Raw genomic sequence first — 27,305 nt, forward strand, 5'->3', positions numbered from 1 at the left:
ACTGTGATGAAGTAGCTGCCAGGTGGGGAAGATGTTCTTTAGAATCACACTGAGTGTATAATCCCGGCAAGGCAAGAAAAGACCAAATCAGATGCTCTGTCTTTGAAAAGATACTCTGGGACTTACACAGCTGCCTAGGGAATGGCCTAGAAGCAGAATTCTAAGACAGACCAGAACACACCTTTATCCCTCTGCTGTAACCAAGCATGCCCCAGAACCAAAGCCTTTGTTTCTCAGATTATGTAACATTCCAAAAGCACACTTTATATAAGCCTAGCTTGCTGTAGCAGACACTGTTTCATTTGATTTTTATAAAATCCCCAAAAATTACCCACTTCTCAGAGGAGGACACTGAGCTCAGGATCAATGGCTTGCTTCCGTTTTAAAGACAATAAGTGATGCCCCACAAGCACAGTTGAAACTCCTGTCTGGCGCCCCATCCACACCAGGCTGCTCTCCAGGTGCCCTTTCCAATGGGCTACATGAAGGTCAGGATACCCAAACAAGGAAATACGACATTTACCTTGATATCTCGTTTTTGACACATGCTAGACACAGCTGCATCAAGGACATGTTGGACTCAGCGGTCAGCCATGTCAGAGAGGTTGACTGTGAGTGAGTATCCAGGCTGTGACCACAGGGAAACCATGTTGAAGGAAGAGGATTCATTCCAAAGAGTGTCTTACCCAGGAATAGTTCCAGAAAGAAAAAAAAAAATGCCCGAATGGCAGACAGGGCTGCTGGGGTCAGTGAGATAAAGGATCTTTAGCCTGAGATCCTGAACTGTAGGGAAGAAAAGAAGCCTCTTATACCTTCTGTTTGGGGAAGGAATGAGAGGAAATGTGCCAGGGTTGAGGTGGGTGGCTTTTGCTAGATCCTTAAGAGAGTCTGTGAGTTCAAAAGATGAAGAATTCCAGACAGGGATCATCCTTCTGGATGGTTTGGGTGCCAGCTCTCCACTTTCTCTCATATTGGTTCCTCTTCATTCCCTAACCTGATGGCTTTCCCATCACTACTAGAGTCGCCAAGCTCCAAGCCCCTCCCTGCTTGTTTAGTCTCAGTTCTTTCCAAAACCTAAACACCAGTGTTTGTAGGAATCCCTGGCGTGTGTTTCCTGTGTCACCACATCCAGTCCAAAGCTACATGCTACTGACTGTGTGGATCTCTGTGCTCAACAGTCGTTCGGACACCAATATTCCCAGCACCAGCGTCTGAGAATAGGAAAATGCCCACTCCCTTTGTGTCAGCCTCAGATGAGGACGCCCTGGGAGGTCGCTAATGGTTTGCACCAATACTTTCAAAATCCACATGGCTCGCTCTATCCCAAGGCTGCAGCACAGCTATGGTAAAGACTATGTTCAAGGCTGGATGTTTGTGCAGTTTCTATAACCCCATGTAGGCCATTTCTGGGACTTTCTATTCTTTCTATTCTGGGACTCACTTTATTCTTAAAGAAATCCTCTGAGTCTCTGCAACTGCTCTCCAACCAGAGCCCAGTGCACTCGCAGAGCCCAAGATTCAAAGATCTGCATGACTCCCAAAGACTCCTCAGAGTTTTTTTGTGAATTAACTGATTAAAAACAGAGCAGTGGGCTCAGTGGTTGCGACCACTGACTTCCAGAGATCCCACTTCCTAGCACCCACGTGGCAGCTCAAAACCCTCTGTTAACTGCAGTTCCAGGGACTCTGACACCCTCTTCTGGCCTTCGAGGGTACTGCACACATGTGGTGCACATACCTGAAGGCAAAGCATTCGTATACAGAAGGTAGAATTTTTTTAAAAAATTAAAATAATAGAGGGCACAGGCTATAATTCAAGCCAATTTGGAGGATGGAGGAGAAGGATCACATGTTTAAAGACAGCCTTGACAAGTTGGTGAGACCCTACCTCAAAATAAAAGGGGGAAACAGGGCCGGTGACATAGCTCTGTGGTAGTGCACTTGCCTAGCGTTGGTGAGGCTGTGGGTTCAAGTCTTTGTACTGAACAAGGAGATCATGGATATTAGACTCTCGGGCTCTTAGTTTGGTTTAGCCTAGCTAGAGGTACAATATACCAGTGGGAAGGAGGGTGAGCTGTGAAGCCAAACTGTTCTGAATGTATCTGGCAGTGATCGGCTGTAAACTTACCTGATAAGTCAACTCACTGGCGTCAGACCTCTGACCTGCCTGGTGGTGATAGTAAGGATGGTACCCACCTCATTGGGATGTTGAATGTTGAAGAAAACGTCCCGTGCAATAGTAACGTCCCATGCATGTTAGCTATTACCAGAAACAAAGCCTTGCTGCAGACCATTAGAAGGGCTGGGAGACCTGAGATGACTTATCAGCTTGAGTCAGCCCAGAGAAGGTCATTAGCCAGCCACAGCTCCTTACTGAGCATGCGCATACCAGGCTTCCTCTAGCTTCCGTGGACAGAGAGGTCCTGAAAACACAGTGAGCTTGTAGAGCAGGCAGGACGGCTTCTATGGCCCCATGGCAGAAGTGTCTTCTTGCCACATGCCACATCACTTTAAACCAATGCAGTCTGAATTCCCCAGGCTGTGACATCTGGGGGAGGCTGCTTGAGCCCACTACACTTCCCACACCATGGTCTCCTTGAAGCCCAGGCCTGGTGTGATGGCTTTTAAACTGAGAAACACCTAAGCTCCAGAAAGTGACACATCAGATTATATATATATATGAATATATATCTCAGAAGGCATGATACCATTCATATAGATATGACTTCATCTTTGACAGTTCATGAAGGTCTGAGTCACCATCATCGACACTGAAATATTCGTGTAGCCATAGCCACACAGCCACACGGCCACATGGCTACGTCTTTCCACCTTCAACTGTGAGTCTCTTGGTTACTTACAATCTGCAAGCAACAGATGCCATTCTCACTCTGCCTCCTGTGAAGTATTTTGCTAGTTTTAATTTTTTAAAAGGTTTACATTTTACCCTGGTTCTAAAAATATAATTCAATCTACTTAGCACAAAAATGAAAGGGAAATATAACAGTATAAGAACAAAGTCCCTGCAAAGCATCCAGGCTTGTGGTATTTATGGGTCTCTATGTTCACATCAATGTCTTCTCTTACTTTCTCACTGGAAATATAGTTTCAGGGTTGTCACAGGCCCCCCTAGCATAAATGTCCCACATGCTGTTGAGTGTCCCACCAGTGCTTGCTAAGCACCCATGACTAGAGTTTGAAATAGGTTAACCTATTTAACCTGAATGAAGATGTTTTGGTCTTTATAAAGTATGAAGTGTTGAGAAAGTCAGAAATCTCAGCTGAAACTTGTACCAACACTTGTGTTTATTTTCCTGGGCAAGCTGTCAGGTCCTCTAAACCTCAGGGCTTCTACATTCTACAGTTGTTTCTGTCTACACTTTCTCCCAAAACCTGGTTTGGAAAGCATTTAGCAGGATTGCTGAAATTAAAAGTGTGACTAACGTGTGTTATAATTATTTCAAACAGATAATCCGTTGAAAAATGTTTTTAGAGTACACTGAATAATATTACACAAAAGTGGTATTAGCATATATTTGGTGTCCTGTGCCTGTTTTTAAAAATAGCATTAGAAGAAACTGAAAATATGTGCATGTTTCATATGTGAAGTGTCATAGTAGGAATTTGTTCCTTGACATTGTTACTTCAAGATTGTCATGGTGGAGAGCTGAAAACATGTTTCTTGTGTTTATATTTCTCTAGGCGTGATCCTCCGTGGTATGTACTTCACTTTCCAAGTGGTTAAATTATTGTAATTAGATATGTCACATTAATTTTTTGAAAAAATTAAGGATATAATTTTTTAAAAAATCCAAATTAACCAGTTGGAATTGCTTGGTTCATAATCCAACCAGTTACAGTAAAATCATACCACATGGTTCTGTTTATTCAAGTACAAACAGGAAATTTCTGGGTCAGATGAAACTATTATTTGTAATGTTGAGTTTGGCTGACATCAGCAAACGTGTTTCTAAGTTACCATTGCACACTCTGTTCCTGAGTTCTTTTGATTTTATGATTGTCTAATGAGTTCTGGTTCCCTTTTAGTTTCAGAAATTTGAAATTAAAATTTTCTGTCACACTTATAAAGACCTTTATACTCAGTAAAGAAATCCATTTTAGATTTAATTTCAAGTAAATGTATCTGGTTGGATTGTGGACAGTCATTCCTTGTTTGTTTGCAAGTCTGATTATGCATGGACTTAATTGCAAGCTATCGCAATTGATGGTTACAGGTCTAAAAATAAATACACACTTACCGGGACTATAAATTTCTACATTATACCAGAATGAGGTTAAAATTCCAAACATATCATTTGTCTTAGAGATCATTTTTATCGTTTTTTTTTTCCTTTAAAAAGCCAAATTATGGGGGCTGGGGATTTAGCTCAGTGGTAGAGCGCTTACCTAGGAAGCGCAAGGCCCTGGGTTCGGTCCCCAGCTCCGAAAAAAAAGAACCAAAAAAAAAAAAAAAAAAAAAAAGCCAAATTATGCAATGAAGGTTAATTTTATTTTTTTGGAAAGGAAATGTCTATGCAACCAGTAAGCAGATCTGTGATGCTAAAGAGAAAAGGCCTGACCGTTGTTTAAAGCAAAAGAAAAATTATTCAGTTAGACAGGAAGTTATGTGTTGGGTTTCCCATGGTTAAAACAACAAAACTCTTCCAAAAAAAAAAAAAAAAAAAAACCTGAGAGAAAGAACAATGCAGTCAATCAAGGCAACTCTCAACAGAGCTGAGACTCATGAAGGGAAAGCCCGAAGGCTCAAGGATTGTCTGAAGCCACAAAGGATGCTCGGCATAGCTCAGTTATAGCAAGGGTTTCTGTACACAAACAAACGAGAGGGCCTGGAGAGATGGCTCAGTGGTTAAATGCTTGTGTAGCTCTTGCAGACGACCGACGCTTGGTTCCTAGCAACCATGTGGCAGCTCGCAACCATCTATAACTCCAGCTCCAGGGAAGCTGACCCCCTCATCTGGCCTCCATGAACACTGCACATACATGATATACAGACATAACTGCAGACAAAACACCCATGCACATAGAATTAAAAAAATACGGTTTTTTTTTTTAGTAGAGAAGAAACTGTAGACAATTCAGTGGTTAAGAGCATGTTTTGGGGGTTGGAGAGATGGCTCAGAGGTTAAGAGCACCGGCTGCTCTTCCAGAGGATCCGAGTTCAATTCCCAGCAACCACATGGTGGCTCACAACCATCTGTAATGGGTTCCAATGCCCTCTTCGATGGAGCATCCCTGAATGTGTTGCTCCCTGTAAACTCCCCCTTTCCTAGCAGACTTAGTTGTGGTGCATCACAGACTTCTATTAATACGTACTTTACAGCGTGTTTCCCCAGCAACCTGGGGAGGTACACACTGCTACCGAGAAAGCCCCACATTGAGTTTGGTGTTCTCTGAAAGGGGCTGGGTGCTTCTGCCTCTAGTGATCTTTCAAACAGAGTTACTTTAGCAACGAAATCTCCCTGTGTGCTGTCTAATTTGCAATCTGTAAAGGCATCTACTGCTTACTGCGGCAGGCTCAGAGTCGGTCTTTCTAACTTGAGAGAGTTGGGGAGGACCAAGGTATGCCTGCAACTGGGTTTCGTAGCTGCTAAGGAGTTTCATGTCCCACTCGAGAACAACACAGATCTTTACCTGTCAGAAGCATCCTAAAGTAGCTGACATCTTGGGAATTCATGAACTTACATTTTCTCGCACCCACAAACTCTGCCCCTGAAGGGCGTCCTCGTTGGTCCTCCCATTCACTTCCAAACCCCGATCTCACTCTGAGCCTTTCGTGTTATGCATCAGACCAAGGCCCTTATTTTTTATCTGTGAGTAGTTAGAACGTTGAGCATGCGTACAAAAGGGAGATGAAAGGAGGTCGTCTTATAATTTTCACACTATCTGGCATCATTAAGAAATGAGAAAAGGGCTGGAGAGATGGCTCAGCCGTTAAAGGCTAGGCTCACAACCAAATATATAAGAAATGAGAAAAAATAAAAGAAATACAAGAAAAGAAAAAAGAAAGAAAAAGTAAAAAGTGGGGGGGGTGGCTAGAGAGATGCCTCAGTGGTTAAGAGCACTGACTGCTCTTCCAGAGGTCCTGAGTTCTATTCCCAGCAACCACATGGTGGCTCGCAACCATCTGCAATGGGTGTGCATGAAGACAGTGTACTTATATATAATAAATAAATAATTTTAAAAAAAGAAATGAGAGCCAGGTTTTTAAAGTTTCAAAGTGGAAAGCAATTACATCTTTTTAACCATTTTATTTAAAAACTCTTCAAAATGTTCACACTTAGTTTGGGGAAGTGGGGTGGGAATGGAGTTTGAAACAGTCTCAGATAGCCCAGGCTAGCCTCAAACTCACTATTATAGTCTAGGATGCTCTGAAGTCCTGATCTCTACCCCCAGTGCTGGGCTTACAAGCAAGCATGGTTACTACATATTAAAACATAATAAAACAACAACAACAGACCCTTAGCTGGGCCTGGTGATACAGGCCTGTGCTCCCAGCACTTAAGAAGGTCTATCAGCAGCTCAAGGTCATCCTTGCCTGTTAGTTCTAGGGCAGACTGGGCTACAAGAAACTCTATCTCAAAAACAACAACAAAATAAACCTCGAAATTTTTAAAGCTTCTTATTCACTCACACAACACATGAGAATTGTTTGGTTTGTACTGCAGTGGTACCCTGCGTGCCTAGCATGTGAAAGGCCTTGTAGACTTGACAATCTACAGCTTCACTAATACAAACAAACAAATATACATACAGAAACACACAAACACATAAATATACACAAACATACACATACACACATATGCATACATATACACATGTACACACGTACACATATGCACACACGTTCACATACACATACATATACACACATACACATATGCGCACACACATGCACACATACATATATGCACACATGTACGTGTACACACACATATGCACATATACATACATATACAAACACACCACATACACACACACACATTTACACACCCCTCATAAGGAAACTCAAAACACTTCTGTAGTGTCTATAGTGAGAGACCTCTATGGATCTGAATTTTTTAAACTTATTTTTAAATTATTCGTCCATGTATGAGCATGTGCACATGAGTACAGTTGCCCACAGAGGCCAGAGGCATCTGATTACCCTTACCTGGAGCTGGAGCTGTAAGCATCCTGAGGTGCCTGATAGGGTCCTCTGCACGGGCAGGATGTACTCTTAGTTGTTGAACCATCTCTGCAGCACCCTACAGTTTTGGTTTGGTCTGTTTGTTTTGAGACAGAGTAACTAATACTCTACATTTACCAGAGAAACAACTGCGAGAAAGGGGGGGAGAGGAAGGGTGGAGGGGGGAGGAAGAGGGAGAGGGGAGAGTGCTTGCGTGCATGCGCATGCACATTTTGGTTGGCTCATGTGACTATGGAGCCTAGCAGGTTTAAAATCTGAAAGGCCAGGGAGAGGTGCAATTTCAGTGCAACGTCATTTTGCTACCCGAATTGATTCTTCTGGGGAAATCCCCTCCCACCCCCAGGCCTCCCACCCCCAGGCCTTTCACTGATTGGTGAGATCCACTGATTTAAATATAAATGTCATGGAAAAGTAATATCCACACAAACACTGGAAATATTTGCTCAAATGTCTGGGTACCAGGGCCCAGCCACACTGGCACAGACAGTTAACTGCCAGTCCTTCTGTCCGGCATTTACAAAGCTGTTGGCATGTTATGAAGATGTAGCTTCTGTGCTATATACAGAGGATTGGCAGCAGCTTCCTCTGCACTTCTGTTAAAGTGAGAAACTCAGAAGAGGTGAGAAGGCCCTACTCTCTAGAGAAAGCATTGCTTAGAGGAGTTTTCATGTTCTTTTTAAAGATTTATTTGTTTTTATTATACATAGATGTCAGCGCACATGACTGCAATGCCTATAGGTGCCAAAAGGGGGCATCCGACCGTCATGAAATGGAGTTTCAGCTGGTTGTGAGCTGTTGTGTCGGTGCTGGGAACCAAGTCTGTTTCCTCTGCAAAAACAGGAAGTGCTCCTAACCATGAAACAACTCTCCAAGCCCTATGCCCACGTGTTCTGAGAGATGGTTCTTATGGTAGCTGGGCTAGCAAGACTGCTATCCCCAGATAATGAGCTTAATAATCCCGTAACGACATATGAAGATAGAGCTGCATGGGACTGGATTGGCCATCAAGGGGCCGTTTGCCTGGGGCGTGAACTCTGATTTTGTTCCTTTTTCTTTCACTTCAGTTATGTGGGTAATGCCAAACACTGACACAGGTCCACTTCCAAGAACAAGTGCAGCTTTCAGTTTGGCCAGTCTTTATTTTGTTTCATTGGTTTTTAAAGACTAAGCTTTGGGCTGGAGAGATGACTCAGTGGTATAAGAATATTTGCTGTGGGTTGGGGATTTAGCTCAGTGGTAGAGCGCTTGCCTAGCAAGTGCAAGGCCCTGGGTTGGGTCTCCAGCTCCGAAAAAAAGAAAAAAAAAAAAGAATATTTGCTGCTCTTCCAGAAGACCCAATTTCAGGGCTAAGTATCCATGTTAGGGGGCTCACACCTGTCTATCACTCTAGCTCCTGGGAATCTGAAGCCCTCTTCTAATCTCTGCGTGCACGCAAGTACACACACACACACACACACACACCACACACACCACACACACACACACACACACACACACACACACACACCACATTCACACACCACACACACACATACCACACACATACATACCACACACACCACACCACACACACACACCACACACACCACACACACCACACACACACTCACACACACACCATACACACACTCACACACACACCACACACACACACCACACACACACTCACACACACACCACACACACTACACACACACTCACACACACACCACACACACACACCACACACCACACACATTCACACACCACACACACACACACATTCACACACCACACACACACCACACACACACACACACCACACACACACACACACACCACACACACACACACATTCACACACCACACACACACCACACACACACACACACACACACACACACACACACACTCCTAAGTAAATAAGTAAATAACCTTAACAACAACAAAAGACTTCACTCTTCATACTGCAGTAAGATTAGCACCAAGGTTTTAAAGAGCAATTCAGCCGAGGTATCCCCATTGTCCTCAACCTAGGTCACTTACTGAGACAATTTACCCCAGGAATTGGTCAAGGAATTCCTCAGTCTTAAAGAAGCCAGAACATCAGCCTGTCTTCATTGGCCTTGGGTCCTGATGCCCCAGAAGAGGCTTTAGAAGGAGGACTGTACACATTTTAGCCATCCCTGAAGAATGCCTCACCTCGACTGTGATTCTCATGCCTCTTGGGGGTCTTCCTACAGATGGAGTCATCAACATGAGCATTCCCATCGTACTGCCTGTTTCTGGGGATGACAAGGCACGGCTCGAAGGCTGCAGCAAGTTTGCCTTGATGTACGAAGGCCGGAGGGTAGCTCTCTTACAAGACCCTGAATTCTATGAGCATAGGAAAGAGGAGCGTTGTTCTCGTGTGTGGGGAACAGCCAGTGCAAAACACCCCCATATCAAAGTAAGTATAAAACCTTGACAGGGACTTTTAAAAGACGTTTGTGTGTTTGTTTTGTGTAGGTTTGGGGGTTAGGGGGAGGTATACTTGTGTGTATAGGTGTGTAATTGTACCTGTCAGAGGTCAGGGGACAACCTTGGGTGTCATTATTTTAGGTTTGTGCCTTCAACTTTCTGTTTGAGACAGGGTCTCTCAAAGGCATGGAGCTTTCCCAGACAGGCTAGACTAACTTGCCAGCGAGCTTTCTACTGTTTTCCTGTCTCACCTCAACATCACGAGACAACAGGCATGTGCCCGGGCACCTGGCTTCCTACATGCATTCTAGGGGTCAGAACTCCGATCCTCATACTTATGAGGTAAACATTTTACTAACTGAACCATCTTTCCAAGTGAAAATTCAGTTTATTTTTATTTCTGTATGTGTACATATGTGGCATACACTCATGAGTATGCGCATGCGCACGAGAATGTCTATGCATGTACAAATGCACGTGGAGGCCAGAACATGACATAGGGTATTTTCCTCAACTGCTTCCCACTTGATTTTTTGAGTCAGTGTCTCTTACTGAACCTGGAGCTCACCAGTTTGGTTAAGCTAGCTGGCCAGGACCTGACCATCTCTGCCTCCCAGGTCTGGGAGGACAAGCATGTGTCTGTGCACCCAGATTTTTTTTTAAAGATTTATTTATTTTATTTATTTTAGTACACTGTAGCTGTCTTCAGACACACCAGATTCCATTACAGATGGTTGTGAGCCACCATGTGGTTGCTGGGAACTGAACTCAGGAGCAGTCAGTGCTCTTAACCGCTGAGCCATCTCTCCAGCTGCCGCACACAGATTTTTACATGCATTCTGGGGATCCAAACTCAGGTCCTTCCTCATGTCATGTTTATGTAGCAAGACCTTTATTGCCCAAGCCATTTCCCCAAATTCATGGTTGAGTAAAGAAAAAAAAATTTTCTGAAGCCAGGTATGATGGTAAAACCCATAATCCCCAACACTACCGAGTGAGAGGCAAGATCAGAGGCCAACATCAGTTAAATAGCTAGTTTGCTAGTTTGAGGCTAGGTTTGGTTACAGAAGACTCTGTCCAAAACCAAAACAAGCCTCACCCCCAAGCCCCCAAAAGTGCATAAGGACCACATGTAATGAACCCAAGCAACCCCTGAAAAGAACTCAGAGTTCATGTTCTATGGCCAGGGAATGGGGGTCACTGACATCTTTCCATAAACATAAACCAGTACACATCGTGCTTAAGTTCCAAGAAGATACTACATTGTCACCAGAGGCTGTTCATCTGACTAGGGTGAATTCTCCTCCCTAAAGCCAAATCGGATTCCTCAGCAACTTCTCGTGGCAGATGGGAATGCAATGGTGGTGAGGAGCTATTAAGGGGTCACTGGATATAGGTCACTTCCTGTACAATTCTGTGAAACTGAATGCAAACCCATTCTTCATCAGAGACACAGGCATCAGGGTGGAGGTGAAGAGGGATTCAACTTATCTAATCTGACTTCAGTTCCCCAGCTTGGTTAGCTTTCAAGCTCTCGGGGAACACCATGAGCAGTCAAGCCCCAGAGGGCTCTCAAGGACCTTGTGATAGACAAAGCACACTGTCCTTTGTTTGTGTTTTGGCAAAACAACGAGGCCAAAATATATTGAACAGCATTTCTAGCCCTATGACCTTGAAGAAAGTTACATTTTTTTTTTCCAGTTGGGAAATGTTACAAGATAGGAAAGACATTCTCAAGACCTGGTTAGTGGCCCCTGGGGCCTTCTTAATCGGATCAGAAAAGCTCGGGAGGCAAAGGAAGCAGCTCTTCCACTTACTGGACACAACCGTCGGCCTTTAAGATAAACATCTCTTTCTGCACAGGCAGGTCAAAGTCATCTGAGAAGTTCTCACTCCAAGTCTAGCAGAAGGTCTTTGAGATAGCTGCCCCAGGATTATTGCATTCTGGTCTTCAATTACATTTCTGACCATTGCTTTTATGATTGTAATCACAAAGGTTTGGGACCTTATCTTCCTTTGGTGGCCTGAAGAGTAAAGGCCTGTCATTATCTCTGCTCAAAGATTTCTCCTCTTTGGGTTTAACATCTTAACATCCATGAGACCTACACCAAAGACATAAAAAGAACGATAACGCCTAGAGGAACTTGAGTGACTATTTATTTTTTCATCTCGTCTTGTAATATATGTCAGCAGTTGTAGTCAGTTTCTTAGAAGCCAAGGAGACTGGAGGTGTGCCCTACGTCTGTATTGTACAACAATGATTCTACACTATTGGTCATTAGAGGAGATAATGGTAAAAACATAAGTCATAGATAACCAGAGAGAAAGCATTCACCACATATACATTACACTGGGGTTTCCTAAAAGCATATTCAGCAAGGAAACAACACACGAGTTGTATTGGGTGAAAGAATTCTTATTTAATACCCTGAAACTCATACTAATAATTTAACATAGTTTTTTTTAGAACACAAAATTGCTTAATAGTTTTATTCACAAAAGGGACTGTGGCCCTTGTGTTTTCAAATGGCATGCCTCTGTTCCACAGCTCCACAACTATGGGCACTCCTGAGCTGGCTTAGTGTTCTACTGTTGTGAAGAGACACCATGACCACAGCAGTTCTTATAAAGAAAAGCATTCATTGGGGCTGACTTACAGTTTCAGAGGTTTAGACGTTGTTGTCATGGTGGGGAGAATGGCAACATGCAGGCAGACATGGTGCTGGAGAACTTGAGAGTTCTCCATCCAGATCAATCTGCAGGTAGCAAGGAGAGAGACATTGGACCTGGCTTGAACTTTTGAAACTCCAAAGCCCACCCCAGCGACATACCTTCCTCCAACAAGGCCACACCTCATAATCCCTGTCAAGTAGCCCCACTCCTTAATGACCAAACATTCAAATATATACATTTTTAAAGGGGCCACTCCTATTTCAAATCCCCACATGCCCCTTCTACTCAAGAAGTCTCAGAGGCACAAAGTATGGAACCATATGGCATAATCTCAGGGTCACTATGAGGAACAGCTAGAATGTGTGGAAGTAATACTTAGAGGAATCCCAAGAGCTTACCCACAGTGCTCTGTTTTACCAACCAATAATTTTTCTCACAATTCCCTAATCAAGTAAGTAAAAACGATCACTCTCGCTTTAAAGATGTAGAAGTCAGGAGAGCAAAGTACGTCTTCCCAGTGAAAGGCGGGAGCAGAGGTTTTTGTAGTCCTTGTCTCCACATGAAGACCAGATAGACAGCAAGATCTGCCAGTCATAATGGCTCACACTGTGGTTCTAGCACCAGAAAGGCAGCAGCATGAGGAGCTCATCACGGGCCACATCCCAAGACTCTATCTCAAAGAACTCAGACTAGGGTTCCCAGATTCTGGCTTGATTGGCTTGGTGGGTCCTGACGCTGCCCAAGATTTGCACATGCTCTGAGGGTTGGTTACGAAACGATTGAGAGCTTTATCTAGACATGGCCTCGAAGTGCTTCGGCCTCTTCATGTCAACCTCTCCCTAGGTTTAATCTTCCTCATATCTCCTACCTGGAAGCTCCGTATGCATCCACTCACCTACAGGTCATCGTGACGTTTTCTCCTACTCTTTCCTATTCCATTATCAAGTTCTGGCAGCCTTTCCAAGTATTATTCAAATATATTAGTTCACTCCTGTTCCAGTTTGGGCCAGATTTTACACCCATTGTTTCTTGTTTATATGTCCCTAATCCACTGTGGATTCTTTAGCCAGAGTAAACTGTTCAACCTTTATTTGGTCTCCCTTTCGCCAAGATTTTACCTGTGGGTGCCTGTGGCACTGGCGCCCACACATTTCTCCTCTAAGACATCCCACAGCTGGTCATTACGTCACACTAGTTCCTTCCACTCCCACAGCATCACCTTATTTCTTCCTTTCTGAAGTCAATCCTACCTTGACTCCTAGGTATGACTCAGTGGCCTAATACCTAGAGCAGGCAATACTGAGGGTGATGCTCAAATATCACTGATGAGAGCCAGTGGATGTGGTGGGAAAGAAAGCTTTGTTTTCTCAAGTTGCAGATTTGGATCCTGACTGGTTCAATAGCTGTGTGCACCTCGGCCTTGCCACTTCCTTTCTCCAACGTGGCCTTCTTATCTGAAAGCAAAGTCATTTAAACTTGCAAGATCTTCAAGTCCCTTTAATACTGCCAAGTGTCTCAACCCACAGGCTTCCAATAATGACACAGAGACTTATATTTATTTATGAATGCTTAGGGCTGTAGCTTAGGATTCTTCTCAACTAGCTTATATAACATAACTAACCCATTTATTTCAATCTATGTTCTGCGACATGGGCTGTTACCTCTCTTTCAGTCCTTCCTCCTGTTTCTTCCCCCATGTCCTTCCATGCCTGATTCTTTCCCAGAGTTCCTATCTCTGCCCAGTTGTTCCTCCGTTGATCTCCTGCCCTGCTATAGGCCATTGACTCTTTATTAAACCAATCAGAAGGCAATGGAGAAGGCAGGTGATGCTTCATAAAAATAACAATACCCAAGTCCAGACAGTACTCAGCCCTCTGCTGGTACAAAACCCAACATTTGAAATAATACAATGACGACCTTTACACAGTGCACAAGAATAATACCCCAACACTTTAAGTCTTAATCAGATGGCTGGGAAAGGAGTAAGTAATTCTAAGCTATAATAACATCCTGGACCTTCCTTCCTGGGATCTGGACACAGTCTAGGGATGGTCAGAGAACCTTAGACACATGGCTATCTTAAGAGTTGTTCACCCCACTCCAGAAATGACAGGAGGACAGATAGCAGACCTGCTTTTACTCTGGGCGATCAAAGTCACTTCAGTGCCAGCTTCGGCAGTCCAGTGTAGGGTTGACCCTTAGAGTCCAGAGTGTTATGGAACTCCTAGGGATTTGGGTCAACTTTTCCAAGTTGTCTTTAAGCAGTGAGGACAAAGTCGCATATGGTACTAGTGTTTGAAATGTTTGCCCGAGGACAGAGTTCAGACAGGAGGCCATGAAACAGAGTCAAATCCATTGCACAATTACCTCCAGGGTTTCTCAGACTCAGCACGGTGTTATTTTTGTTGTTATGAAGGCCACACAGGATGCCTAGCTGCAAGCTTTGGTTGCACTAGATTCCAGATGGAACACATGCTTTCCTTTCACTTGTGACAGTCAAATTGGCTGGAGATATCAGACGTGACAAAAATCATACGAGTCTAACCTTTCCTCCTCTGAATCCCTGTGGGATGCAGACCCAGTACCTGCCTGCGGGGAAGCTGAGTCAGAGCCACACTGCTACCTTCTCTCGCTCAGTGCTTCACGAGCCACCTTTCTCGAACCCTCTTCCTCCCTCTACTGACGTCTTAGGTTGTCCTCGCCTGGAGGAAAACATACACTGTTTGTCTTCTTGTGACTTCATTCACTTTCTGTCCTCGGGGTTATCTTCGTTATGATAACCTTTCTGCGACTGTCTTACTTTGTCAGGATTATCTGTGAGGAAGCATTGAGCAAGATTTCTTTCACACCAAAGGCTGACTCGTGTTCCATGCCGTATGTGTCTACGGGTATTGTACCTCTGGTAGACATTCGGATTGCCATGAACACTGGTGTGCAAATCTCCCTTCAGGATGTAGGGCTGCTGGATCAAAAGATTGGACTGTCCTAACTTGTTTATTTTTTTTAATGACTTTGGGTGAGTTTTTGAGGCATGCGTGTGTGTGGACATTAGAGAACAACTTGCTGGAGTTGGTTCTACAAGGTGGGTGCCAGGTATTGAACTCAGGGCATCCATCATACTTGAATTCGCGCCTTTACACACAGAGATGTCTCACTAGCTCTGCCATTTTAATTGTGTGCTATTCTCCTTATCGTTGGATTGGAGGAGTTTTCTGTTCTTTTGAGATATGATATCACTTTGTAGCCCAGGCTGTCCTCAAACTCCAATCTCCTGCCTTGGCTCCCTGAGTGTCGGTGTTATAGACATGTACCATGACACCCAGGTTGCAGAAGTGTCCCCTCATGGTGTAATATGATTTAGAACAGTCACCTTGTAGAGAGATTTTTGCCCTGTTATCTTTTAGTTCAAAGAAACTTTTCTGTTCATGGTAGTCCCAGATTTCTACTTTTGCTTTTGTAGTCTGTGCTTTGGGTGACAAACTCAAGAAACCACTGCCAACCCTGACCGCATGAAGCTCTGTTCCCTTCATTTTCTTAAGCATTTTATAATTTTAATCCATTCTACATGGGATACATGTCCATTTCTTCTCTCTGTATGTGTCTAGTTTCCTCAACATTGGTTTAACAGGTGGTCTTTTTCTCAGAGTTGTCTTGACATCCTTTTCAGAGACTTTTGAGAAAATGGAGTTTTAGTGAACTGTCTGTCCTGCACCGGATACAGGGTGTTAGCTCCACTTTGTTGCTCACTGGCTTCTCTTTCATTTCTAAGTTGGGTCTAAACGAAGGAGGCTGCAGCCGGAGGTAATTTCCATAGAAAATGTGCTAAACGATAATTACCTGGTAGGAAAACAGAACAAAACTTATCCTGAAGGTTTCTCCTTTGAAGTTCTTTTGAGAACCTACAATATTCTGGATGATGTATTAGGAATGTGCCAGCAGAGGTTTTCAAAGCATGGTCCACGGAGGTCCAGCAGCACTCAGTGACTTCGCGGAAAACTCCAGGGACAGTGCCATGTAACCGTGTTAGGGCTTTTTCCAGTGTTGCCATTAGCATGACTGGTACAAAGCAATAAAGGGCAAACTGCTGGTGCTTCATCCAGCTTTTAGAATTGTACTAAGGGGGTTGGGGATCTAGCTCAGTGGTAGAGCACTTGGCTAGGAAGCGCAAGGCCCTGGGTTCGGTCCCCAGCTCCGAAAAAAAAGAACAAAAAAAAAAAAAAAAAAAAAGAATTGTACTAAGAAACCACCATCTTCACTGGAGGATGTTCTTTATGATGCTGTAAAACAAACAAACAAACAAACAAACAAACAAGCCCTATGTCCATATTGGGGTTTTTTTCCCCCACAACTTCCTCCAAACAGAGAAGTGCAAAAATTAGTTCTGCTCCAAACAGCAAAACTCAATGGCTGGTGTAAGGAAGAATTCTTGTCAAGTTTGTTTGAGCATTGGGAAAAACAGCTATGCTGCCCCACCACACACACACACACACACACACACACACACACACACACACACACTTTGAAACACCATTGAAACACTAATGTCATGAATGTGGCTTTACAAATATTTAACAAGTGGGACTTTTTTCCCCTTGTTTTTTTTTTTTTTCCTCAAATGACCAAAGCTCAGTCACTCCAAGAAAAACAAGGAAGAATATTAGTTGCCAATGATTAACTTTGGGGTTTCAAACAAAAATGGTCACTGTGAGTGTGGCAGCAAGCTACATTTAAATTCCTAAACCATAATGTCAACCTTTGAAGACGGACAAGCTCAGTGACCCGACAGTTGCTAGTCAACTACCATCTTATGATAAAAAAACAAAAACAAACAAACAAACAAAAAAACCAAAAACAACAACAAAAAAAAAACCCTTAGGTAAAGCATTCATTCAAGAACAATGGAGTTTTAGTAGAACAGAGTATGAAAAGTGCAAAATGTTCTAGATTCCACAGTTCGGTTGCCTTTAAGAAACTAGCATAAGGAAGGGGAGGGGGGAGGGGGATGTTTGCCCGGAAACCGGGAAAGGGAATAACACTCGAAATGTATATAAGAAATACTCAAGTTAATAAAAAAAAAAAAAAAAAAAAAAAAGAAACTAGCATAGGATGCTTATTGGCCTGGTTTTTATTAGTTTATTGGGTTTCTAGCTCCCACCCTTCCAACCCTTACTCTACCCTAATCCCTTCAAGGACCCCAACACTAGGTAGGTGAGAAAGGCAGGCCTCTTTAGGCTACTTCCTGCTGCATGGGGTTCTTTGGGGAATTCCAATCTTCGTCTCGTCAATTTCTTCGTTCCAATTTCTTGTCAAATAGCAACGGGAACCAGGAGCAGCAGGAAGGAGCAGGAACTGCCTTCTTCTCCTTTAGAGCACTTCACATCCCTTTCAGGCTCTGGTATTTATTTCCTCTCCAGAGTCCCCAGAATTAAACAATCTGCAGCTGGCAAGAACTATCACAGCCCTCCTAATGCACAGGACCATCATAGTTAATGGCTGTGGACAAACTAGAGCAGCCCCATATCCCATACCTGGCATTAAAATAAAAACATATTAAGACAACTGGGTTTTTACAGAAACCAAAATTCTTACAGAGGCTGGAGAGATGGCTCAGTTGGTAAAGTGGCTGCTTTTTGATCCATCTTTTGTACCCCTATTCTAGAGCCACACATGGCAACGCTTGGCTGTAATCCCAGCATGAAGGAAGCAGAGAGAGGAACATCTCTGGGTCTTGCTGGCCAGCTAGTCTAGCTAAATCGACAAGGTCCAAGTTAAATGAAAAGACTGTCTCAAAAATAAGGTAGGGATGGCAAGATTGTCCAGTGGGTATATATAGACACTTGCATCAAAGCCTAACAACCTGAATTCAATCCCTGGAACCCATATAGTAGGAGAGACCAGGTGCCTGCAAGTTGTCCTCTAAGACACACACACATACACACACACACACACACACACACACACACACACACACCACACACCCCACACACACATACACCACACACACCACACCACACACACACACACATACACACTTTGTAGTTTACAAAATAGTGATAGTACTCAAGGAAGACACCTGATGCTGACCTCTGAACTTTATGTGTACACACATCACATATGGTACACAAAACTGCATGTACTCGCAAAAGGGAAATGTGCTTAAAAGCTTAACATGGTAGTAAATGCCTATAATATCCCCCAGAAAGCTCAAGTGAGAGGATCCTAAGTGGGGGACATGCCTGGGCTTCACAGTAAGACGCTATGGAAATAGAGGGGGAAGGAGCCAGTATAGGCTGTCGTATCAAAGACTATCCACAATCACAAAAAAAGGCTCTTCAAGTCCTCTTGCTCCTAGCTATGCACCTCCTGTTGTGCTCTCTTTTTACACGTCAGCCAAAACTCACTGGCTCGGATTCAATGCAGTAGCTATGAAAACCTAGCTGTCTTCTGCTAAGTCAGACTTACACAGAAGCGAATGGTAAAAGTAACGCCATCCTTCCTATCTGGAGGGCAGGGTGGAGTGGAGAAGAGTATTTAGTTTTAACAAGAAACAGGTACTACTTCTGAATGAACTTTCTCTGCTTTAATTTCTAACATGCTAGTTAATGATATAACCCATATAAATAAAAAGTTTGGGGGGCAGTCTAACTTTTAAGAAGTATTTATTTGAATGGTAGAGACTGACACATCAGGTGTCTTTTTTCTATTTTTAAGATTTATTTATTTATTATATATAAGTACACTGTAGCTGTCTTCAGACACACCAGAAGAGGGCATCAGATCCCATTACAGATGGTTGAGAGCCACCATGTGGTTGCTGGGATTTGAACTCAGGACCTCTAGAAGAGCAGTCTGTGCTCTTAACCGCTGAGCCATCTCTCCAGCCCCCGGTCTGTAACTTTTGTGTTATGTGAATTTGCTGCTGGAACTCAATGAAGGTTTTGTCCGTGCTCCCGTTCTGCCATCTCCCTAGCAATTTTCGTGAAGACGAAAGTTAAGAAATTAAAAGTTTGATAAGTACCATTTGAAATGTGACCGAACAGTAACTCAAGATGGGTCAAAAAGGAAAACAGGAGGGCTGGGGACAAGGCTAGCCAGTATAGAGCTGCACACACATGAGGAACCATGCTTAATCCCCTCAGAGCCCAGGTGAAATATTCAAGTGCAGTGGTCAGGAAGGTTAAAGACAGGCAGTAATTCCACTGCCAGAGAGGTAAAAACAGGCAGATCCCAGGGGCTCACTGGCCAGGCAGTCTTGCCAAATTTGCAAGCTACATGTTCAGTGAGAAATCCTGTGTTAAAAAATAACGAAGGGCTATTGAAGAAGTTTCACACACACGCACACTTCAAATAAAATTAAAATAATATTAACTCTAATGATTTCCCTTGTAGATGGTGATGGAAGGTGGGGACTGGCTTGTTGGTGGAGACCTTCAGGTGCTAGAGAGAATACGGTGGAATGATGGGCTGGACCAGTACCGCCTGACGCCTCTAGAGCTCAAACAGAAGTGTAAAGACATGGATGCTGGTACGTAACAGATTCTAGCGCATCTGTCAATACCCCTTAGCGCTCTGGTCAAAAAATTTAAGTGTATTGGGAATTGGATTTTTTTTTCCTTTTTTCCCCCATTTATGGGCTGGCATTGAATTCATTAAATAGCCAATGGTAACCTTGAATTCTTGATTGGACTTCTGCTCCCAAATGCTGACATTGCAGACATCACTGCCACTCCTGACTGAATTATATACATGAATGAAGCTAGCCAGGTTTGCTGTCCATAGATCATACTGCTGCCAGGGGCCATATCAATGTGAGTGACCTGTGCCGCCACCTGAGAACGTGGTGACGTCTGAGTCTATGCTGCCTCATGGAGTCATGTTGATGTCTGTGGACCGTGCTGCTGCCAGAAGCCCTGGTCATGTATGTGGTCCAGGTTGGCTCCAAGGGCCTTGTCTGGGTCCATAGTCCTGATGCAGCTGGGAGCCATGTTCGTGGTCTGAGAGCTGCTGACAGAAACCATGTGGAAGGCCATGCTCTGTGCTCCTGCCGACTGTAAGGAACAAGGAAGTCTTTTGCAGTGATGTTGATGACTGCAGATGTAGTTGACAAAGAGGGACATGGAAGCCTTCTGTAACAACCCTTCCCCCACCCCAGTCCTCACTCCCATCCCCCAAAAGAGTAGTAGCCTAAACAGGAAGCCATTGAAGAGAACTCTTTTTTTTAAAGATTTATTTATTCATCCCATATCAGTAAATTGTAGCTGTCCTCAGACACACCAGAAGAGGGCATCAGATCTCATCACAGATGGTTGTGAGCCACCGTGTGGCTGCTGGGATTTGAACTCAGGACCTCTGGAAGAGCAGTCAGTGCTCTTAACCGCTGAGCCATTGAGCCATCTCTCTGACTCTTAGAGTCTGATAAGGATGCTGAGTTGTAGCTCTCCACAACTGATGGCATCTGGCAGGGGCGTGGGAGGGGAGCACTCAGTTCTATTTAAGGGGCAGGCCACTGAGCGTTTGGCCATGTCCCAAAGAATACACAGGCAAAACAAACCGGTCTTGGTTTTTGTTTTTGTTTTTTAATATTTATTTCTTGAGGGGAAAGGTCAGGAGAAGGGTGCACATGGGGAGGACTAGAAAATGAGTGTAAGGGGATGTATGATGTGAAATTTCCAAAGAAACAATAAAAATATCATGTTGGAAAAAAAAGTATCTTACTTATAATTAGATATGGGGGTATGTATGTATAGGTGCCTGTGGGGTCAGATCCCCCAAAGCCAGAGTTCTAGGCACTTTGTGAGCTGTCTGACTCGGGCGCTGTGAGTCAAACTTGGGTCCTCTGAAAGAGTATTACCATTCTTAATCTTGGAGTCATCTCTCCCCAAGTGATGCGATCTGCCGGTTCGTCTGGATCACAGCTGTGTACACTTCCACACCGGAACACTATGCTGCAGCTTAACACATGCAGGTGCAGAGTAATTCTTAAGTATCTGTTAGTACAAAAGCATGGGCTGGAGGGGTGGTTCAGTGGTTAAGAGCACTGTCTCCTCTTACAGGGATCCTGAGTTCAATTCCCAGCAACCACATGGTGGCTCACAACCATCAGTAATTGGATCCAATACTGTCTTCTGGTGTGTCTGAAGACAGCTACAGTGTACTCACATACATAAAATAAATAAATAAATCTTTAAAAATAAAGATCAACGACTGTTCTTCCAGAGATCCCGAGTTCAATTCCCAGCAACCACATGGTGGCTCACAACCATCTGTAATGGGATCCGATGCCCTCTTCTGGTGTGTCTGAAGGGAGCGACACTGTACTCATAGACATAAAATAAAAATAAACATAAAAAAAGTGCAAAAGCATTTGCAAAGCAATATATATAGCACAGACATATGTTGGAAAACAAGAAAGTTGGAAAAAAACAAACTAACAACAAAAAAAAACAATTAACCTACTTCTGTCTATAGAAGTACAAAGGACTCTGAGAGCACCAGACGCCAGTGACCCTTCTTGGGGATGGTGGGACAAGAAAGGAAACCCTTCACATTTTGTTCTGTACATTTTAAGAGAGAAGTAGTGATAGGAAGCAATGATTTTCATTGTCCATTTTGGGCTTTTATATATTTCCTAGGTGTCCTACAATGGAAATATATTGATTACATTTTAGAACTAGAAAAAAGGATACAGACTTCATGAGTCCATCACGAGTGCCATTGTTTCCAGGACTTGAGGAGAAGGTGCGGTTGTCTTTCATCTGTAGACTGTAGCCCCATTCACATTCCTATGTGCTCTACATGCAGGCTCTCATAAAGGGGAGCCCGCGGCAGGTACAAGGGAGCAGGTGAGTGCTGACGTCTAGGGCGTCAGGAAAGGTGTAGACAGCACGTTTTGATTCCTGAGTCGTGCTTTCTCCTATGTGGCTTCCTGCCTTTGCATCCCATTCTGTCTAAGCATCTGAGCTAACAGCCCCGGCCTATTCTCCCATTATCAAAAGGTTCAAGACTGAATGAAGGAACTGAGTAATATTCCGGTTCATCTTCCCGTCTGCTCTTAGGGACAAGCCATATTGCTTACTCCGAACCTTGGCTCTCCTTTCCTAGATGCCGTGTTTGCGTTCCAGTTACGCAATCCTGTCCACAACGGCCACGCTCTGCTGATGCAAGACACCCGGCGCAGGCTCCTGGAGAGGGGCTACAAGCACCCGGTCCTCCTGCTGCACCCTCTCGGGGGCTGGACCAAGGACGATGACGTACCTCTCGACTGGAGGATGAAACAGCATGCGGCTGTGCTGGAGGAAGGGATCCTGGATCCCAAGTCGACTATTGTCGCCATCTTCCCATCTCCTATGTTATACGCTGGGCCTACAGAGGTGAGCGATTGTCTGAGCTGGGCCAAACGCTAAGAACACCGGCTAAAGTGTATTAGACATGTAAATTCGTCTTGGGAAACAGTTCTTAATGAGAACATTCTACCTTCCCCACCCCAGCTTAACCTTTTCGAGTTTGTATTTGTAAAGATGCTAGAAGCATCAAGTCTGACATGTATAAACACATTGCTTAGAGAGTGTGGAGGCTGGCGTGTGACTGAGGTAGGTAGATAGCACAGCTCACCTGAGTCACACGGCAAGTAGCATCTTACCCGTATTACCTTTCTATTGCTGTGATAAAACACCACGGCCAGGGCAACCTGAGTTCATGTGGCCTTACGGTTGCAGCAGGACGGTAAGTCTATCGTAGCAGGGAAGTCTGGCAGCAAGCAGCAGGCTTGAGGGCAGGAGCAGGAAGCTAAGCGTACACCCTTTACCACAGCGTGATCAGAGCAGAGAGCAAAGTGGAAGTAGGTGAAGCTTTTAAACTCACAGCTCCCCCTAGTGGCAGACTTCTGTCGGCAAGATTGTACCGCCTAAACCTCCCTGACAGCGGCCCCAACTTGGGACCAAGTGTTTAAATGTCCGAGACTAAGGGTAACAACGTTTCTCATGTCGCCACTAAACTAAGCTGACAATTTCTTAGTTCCGATTGTTCTACTCTGACTCACCAGGACCCAGGAATTGTTTAGAAGGTAATGCAGTAATTAGTTCATTGTTGGCAGTCAGATGATCACTTAGAATCTGTAGTTCACACGGCCCTTTGTAACAGTAGGTACAAAGTACAAACAGTAAGTACACCAAATTCTTAACTGCTTGCTTTATTAAGAGAGACTCCCATAGCTCGTGACTTTAAAACTCCTGTCCTATCCAATACGACCCAGCTTGAACAGTGCTCGAGGCTTAGACCCTAGGACTTCCTCACGACTTTTAAAGTGACCTGCCCCTTTCAATCAGTTCAAAAGCAGAATTAAAAGGCTCAGCATAGAGAGGAACCTGTGGACTTGGCCCATGACCACCATGCTCCCTATGTGGTATTTTCCAGGTCCAGTGGCACTGCAGGTGCCGAATGATTGCAGGGGCCAATTTCTACATCGTGGGTAGGGATCCTGCAGGAATGCCTCACCCTGAGACAAAGAAAGACCTATACGAACCTACCCATGGTGGTAAGGTCTTGAGCATGGCCCCTGGCCTCACCTCTGTGGAAATCATTCCATTCCGAGTGGCTGCCTACAATAAAATTAAGAAGGCCATGGACTTTTATGATCCGGCAAGGTAAGTGTCTAGAGGAAAAAGAGTTGACATGACAATTGTCCTGATGAGGCAAAACTTGACCCTCTGGACAAAGTCTCCAGCCTACATGCTTCCAACTGGAAAGACACTATCCTGAGTTAGACCTGCTCTTGCAAATGCTGTGTCCCCCGACATTGTTAGCCGAGTCCTCTGCATGTAGGTGTTGATCCATAAACATCTCTCTTTGGTCTGATGGCTATAGCTGACTCATAGAATACTTGCCTAGCATGTGAATAGCACTGGGTTTGATCTCCAGCAACCTCACAGAAGGCTCTTGAGCTGGGCATAGTAACACATGTCTATAGTCACAGCACAAGGGAGCCAGAGGCGGCATGATCAAAATGACAATGTCATCTTTGGCTACATCAAGCTGTAGGCCATGCCAGGCAAGATGAAACAGTAGCACAATTGTCCCTTCCCATAGCTATGCCTTATGTATGCACTGCGAGTGCCTAGCATTTTAAGTGAAAGGACATAGGCAGACACAATTGTCCCTTCCCATAGCTATGCCTTATGTATGCACTGTGAGTGCCTAGCATTTTAAGTGAAAGGACATAGGCAGACACAATTGTCCCTTCCCATAGATATGCATTTTAAGTGAAAGGACATAGGCAGACACAATTTTCAGTGAGAGTTTATGGCACATTCCTGGCCTATACAAGTGCACACAAGATAATCTCTGGCATCAAGATATAAAAGAACGGGTGCAGGGGGCTGGGGATTTAGCTCAGTGGTAGAGCGCTTACCTAGGAAGCGCAAGGCCCTGGGTTCGGTCCCCAGCTCCGAAAAAAAGAACCAAAAAAAAAAAAGAACGGGTGCACAAGAATCACAGCATGGACACCTGCCTTTATTCTTCCTTTGCTCTATAAGATTCAGAGCTGAAGACTGAGGACTGTCTATTTTAAAGCATTTAGCTTTTAAAAAAAAAAGCATTTAGCGGGAAAAAAACAAACAAAAAAACCAAAGAACTAAAGATTAGCAACCTAGCCCCAGGGATCTTTAAAGCGGCTGTCGCTTACCTCTGCTGAACTCTCTGTTGCTGTACTTACAGGCACGATGAGTTTGACTTCATCTCAGGAACTCGTATGAGGAAGCTCGCCCGGGAAGGAGAAGATCCCCCAGATGGCTTCATGGCCCCCAAAGCATGGAAAGTGTTGACAGATTATTACAGGTCTCTGGAGAAGATCAACTAGGTGCTCCCGGCTCTGGTTTCTTTCTCAAGTGCTCTATGACGATTTTTTTCTATTTTTGTGATTAGCGGCTCTGTATCCAATTGCTTCTTGATGACTTTTTAAAGTTAGTATTTTGCAATGAAGTAAAAAGTTGTGTCTATAATTTAAAACCAACTTCATTATGTCTATGAAACTCACACTGGAGACTAAGTCTTAGGTGAAAACATTGTTGTACATTCCAGAATGAAAGCACTTGTATACTACTTCATCTCAGCATATATGTCTCAGATTTCTTAAAAATGTGACTACATGTCTAGCTGACTTGCCCAGGACAGAATCATACTTTCTGGCTTACTTTTGCCAGCCTGGAATTCTAATGTCACCAAACACACACACACACACACACACACACACACACACACACACACACACACACACAGACACACACACACACACACACACACACACACACAGAGTCATCTTGAAGGAAATGTTTCATATCAGGACTTTTTACTTCGTGACTACACATGGCCTCACTGCCCAATGTATGAGATGAAGATGAATGAAACTGGAAGGAAAATATGTGTGAAGATGCGAACTAAATCTTAAAGATGTCTGTAACGTACGTCTGCCATGAAAATAGAAAGAGACGTGCTAGTGGCCGTCTATGAATAGTAACTCCAGTGGGAAGGCACTTTTCAAAAGCATGGTATGTATGCTTTGGTCAAAAGATTTCTCCCAGGGACTAAACCATCAGGGTTACATTGTAGACTACTTTCCCCAGACTTGCTGTGGTCATAGTTATCTTAGAGGCACCTATTTGATCGCTGTAGTCAAAACCAACCCACATACTAAACTAATGAGAAGCTAAAACCTGATTTCTGTAGAAAAGATAAAGTCCAAACATCTTCATCCTAGATAAAATCTCCATTCTTCCATATCAGCTTTGAGAGCTGCTGAGCACTGTAATACACCACACTGACATTAGCAAATACTCCTGACACTCAAAGGCTGCCCGGACTACCACCCTCCTAAGCTAGGTCCCTTCCTCCCCACAACACAGGAACAGGTTCTGATTCCTTGAAGCTACTTAATGAAGCTCTCCTTGAGGATGCTAAAAGCAACCACCTTGGAGACAGAAGGTTCAGGGCATCCTAAACTCTTGATGTTACAAGTTTCCAGAATGGACCTGTTCGACGTCCTTTGACGGTTTATTTTCTAAGAGGGAATTTTGATATTTTATGCATGGTTCACTGTTGCCCAGGGATACGTAAAAGAAAAAATACCTTTACATACAGGTGTCTTTGGAAGAGACCACAGACTGAAGAGAAACTGATTTTTTTCATACTGCCACGTTTTTAGAATACTAGTAAGAGCTCTTTTGAGAGTAAGTTACATACCGTGACCACAGCGAGTGAGTCTTCAACTGTTAGTGCCTGTGCTCACTTAGGCCGGAGTTACTCATTGCTGCCTTTAAAACTGTGTGTTCACTGAAAACACGACAGGGCTGCAGTGCCTTACCAAATGGAGTGAGATTCTAAAGACAGTAAAGTGCCTTTCTGCTCTAACAGTTGGTGTGACTGTTTCAGTGTCCCGCTGATACTTGTTCTTCAATAAATCTCTCAAAGACCAGGTTGGTGCTTTTTTGACTTGTACTGCTCAATAGCGCCTTTAGGGTGGTGTCATAACAATGTCTGACTGGAGAGCAGTAAAGACTCTCTGTGGGGCCCCCTTATTCACTTCATTTTCACACTTGACTTTCAGATGTAAATGACTCATGGTCTTAGCTGGATGTCTGCTTCTCAGAGGTGACTGGCTTACTTATGCCCCTCTGCCCAGAATTTCACTGCAAGACACTCTAAGGTGATGAAGCCAAAACCTTTGATCTTATAGGTACAGATCTTATTTTCAGACCTTCCTTAGCAGTCCGTGTTCTGTGTGCCTGAGGCAGTACATTTCCACTCTCACCCTCGGGGGCTTTACACACACAGCTCTTGCTTCTTCCTGAGTGCCTGACTACCATCTAATGGCATCATGCAAGTTCTTTGCTACTGATCTTCACCACAAATATTAGCAGTGTAATAGCCAACGAGCTAAGTCGTTGCTCAACAGGGAGACTGCTTGCCTAGCATGCACAAAGTTCTCGCTTTGATG

At 44.0% G+C, this 27,305-nt stretch overlaps 1 protein-coding gene across 2 annotated transcripts in view; it reads left to right on the forward strand.

The window, feature by feature from the left end:
- Positions 1-26,783, forward strand: part of Papss2 (3'-phosphoadenosine 5'-phosphosulfate synthase 2) — an 85,018-nt gene extending 58,235 nt beyond the window's left edge. The window contains exons 8-13 of one of the 2 annotated variants that reach the window (XM_006231274.5): positions 3,703-3,717; positions 9,430-9,635; positions 19,709-19,844; positions 22,421-22,689; positions 23,732-23,961; positions 25,031-26,783. In XM_006231274.5, the coding sequence (XP_006231336.1) occupies positions 3,703-3,717; positions 9,430-9,635; positions 19,709-19,844; positions 22,421-22,689; positions 23,732-23,961; positions 25,031-25,172 (998 nt within the window). In that variant the 3' untranslated portion in view covers positions 25,173-26,783. 2 annotated transcript variants of the gene reach the window in all.
- The last annotated feature ends 522 nt before the right edge of the window (positions 26,784-27,305 follow it).

This window comes from Rattus norvegicus, chromosome 1 (assembly GCF_036323735.1).
Source record: "Rattus norvegicus strain BN/NHsdMcwi chromosome 1, GRCr8, whole genome shotgun sequence".
In the NCBI taxonomy this organism is placed as follows: domain Eukaryota; kingdom Metazoa; phylum Chordata; class Mammalia; order Rodentia; family Muridae; genus Rattus; species Rattus norvegicus.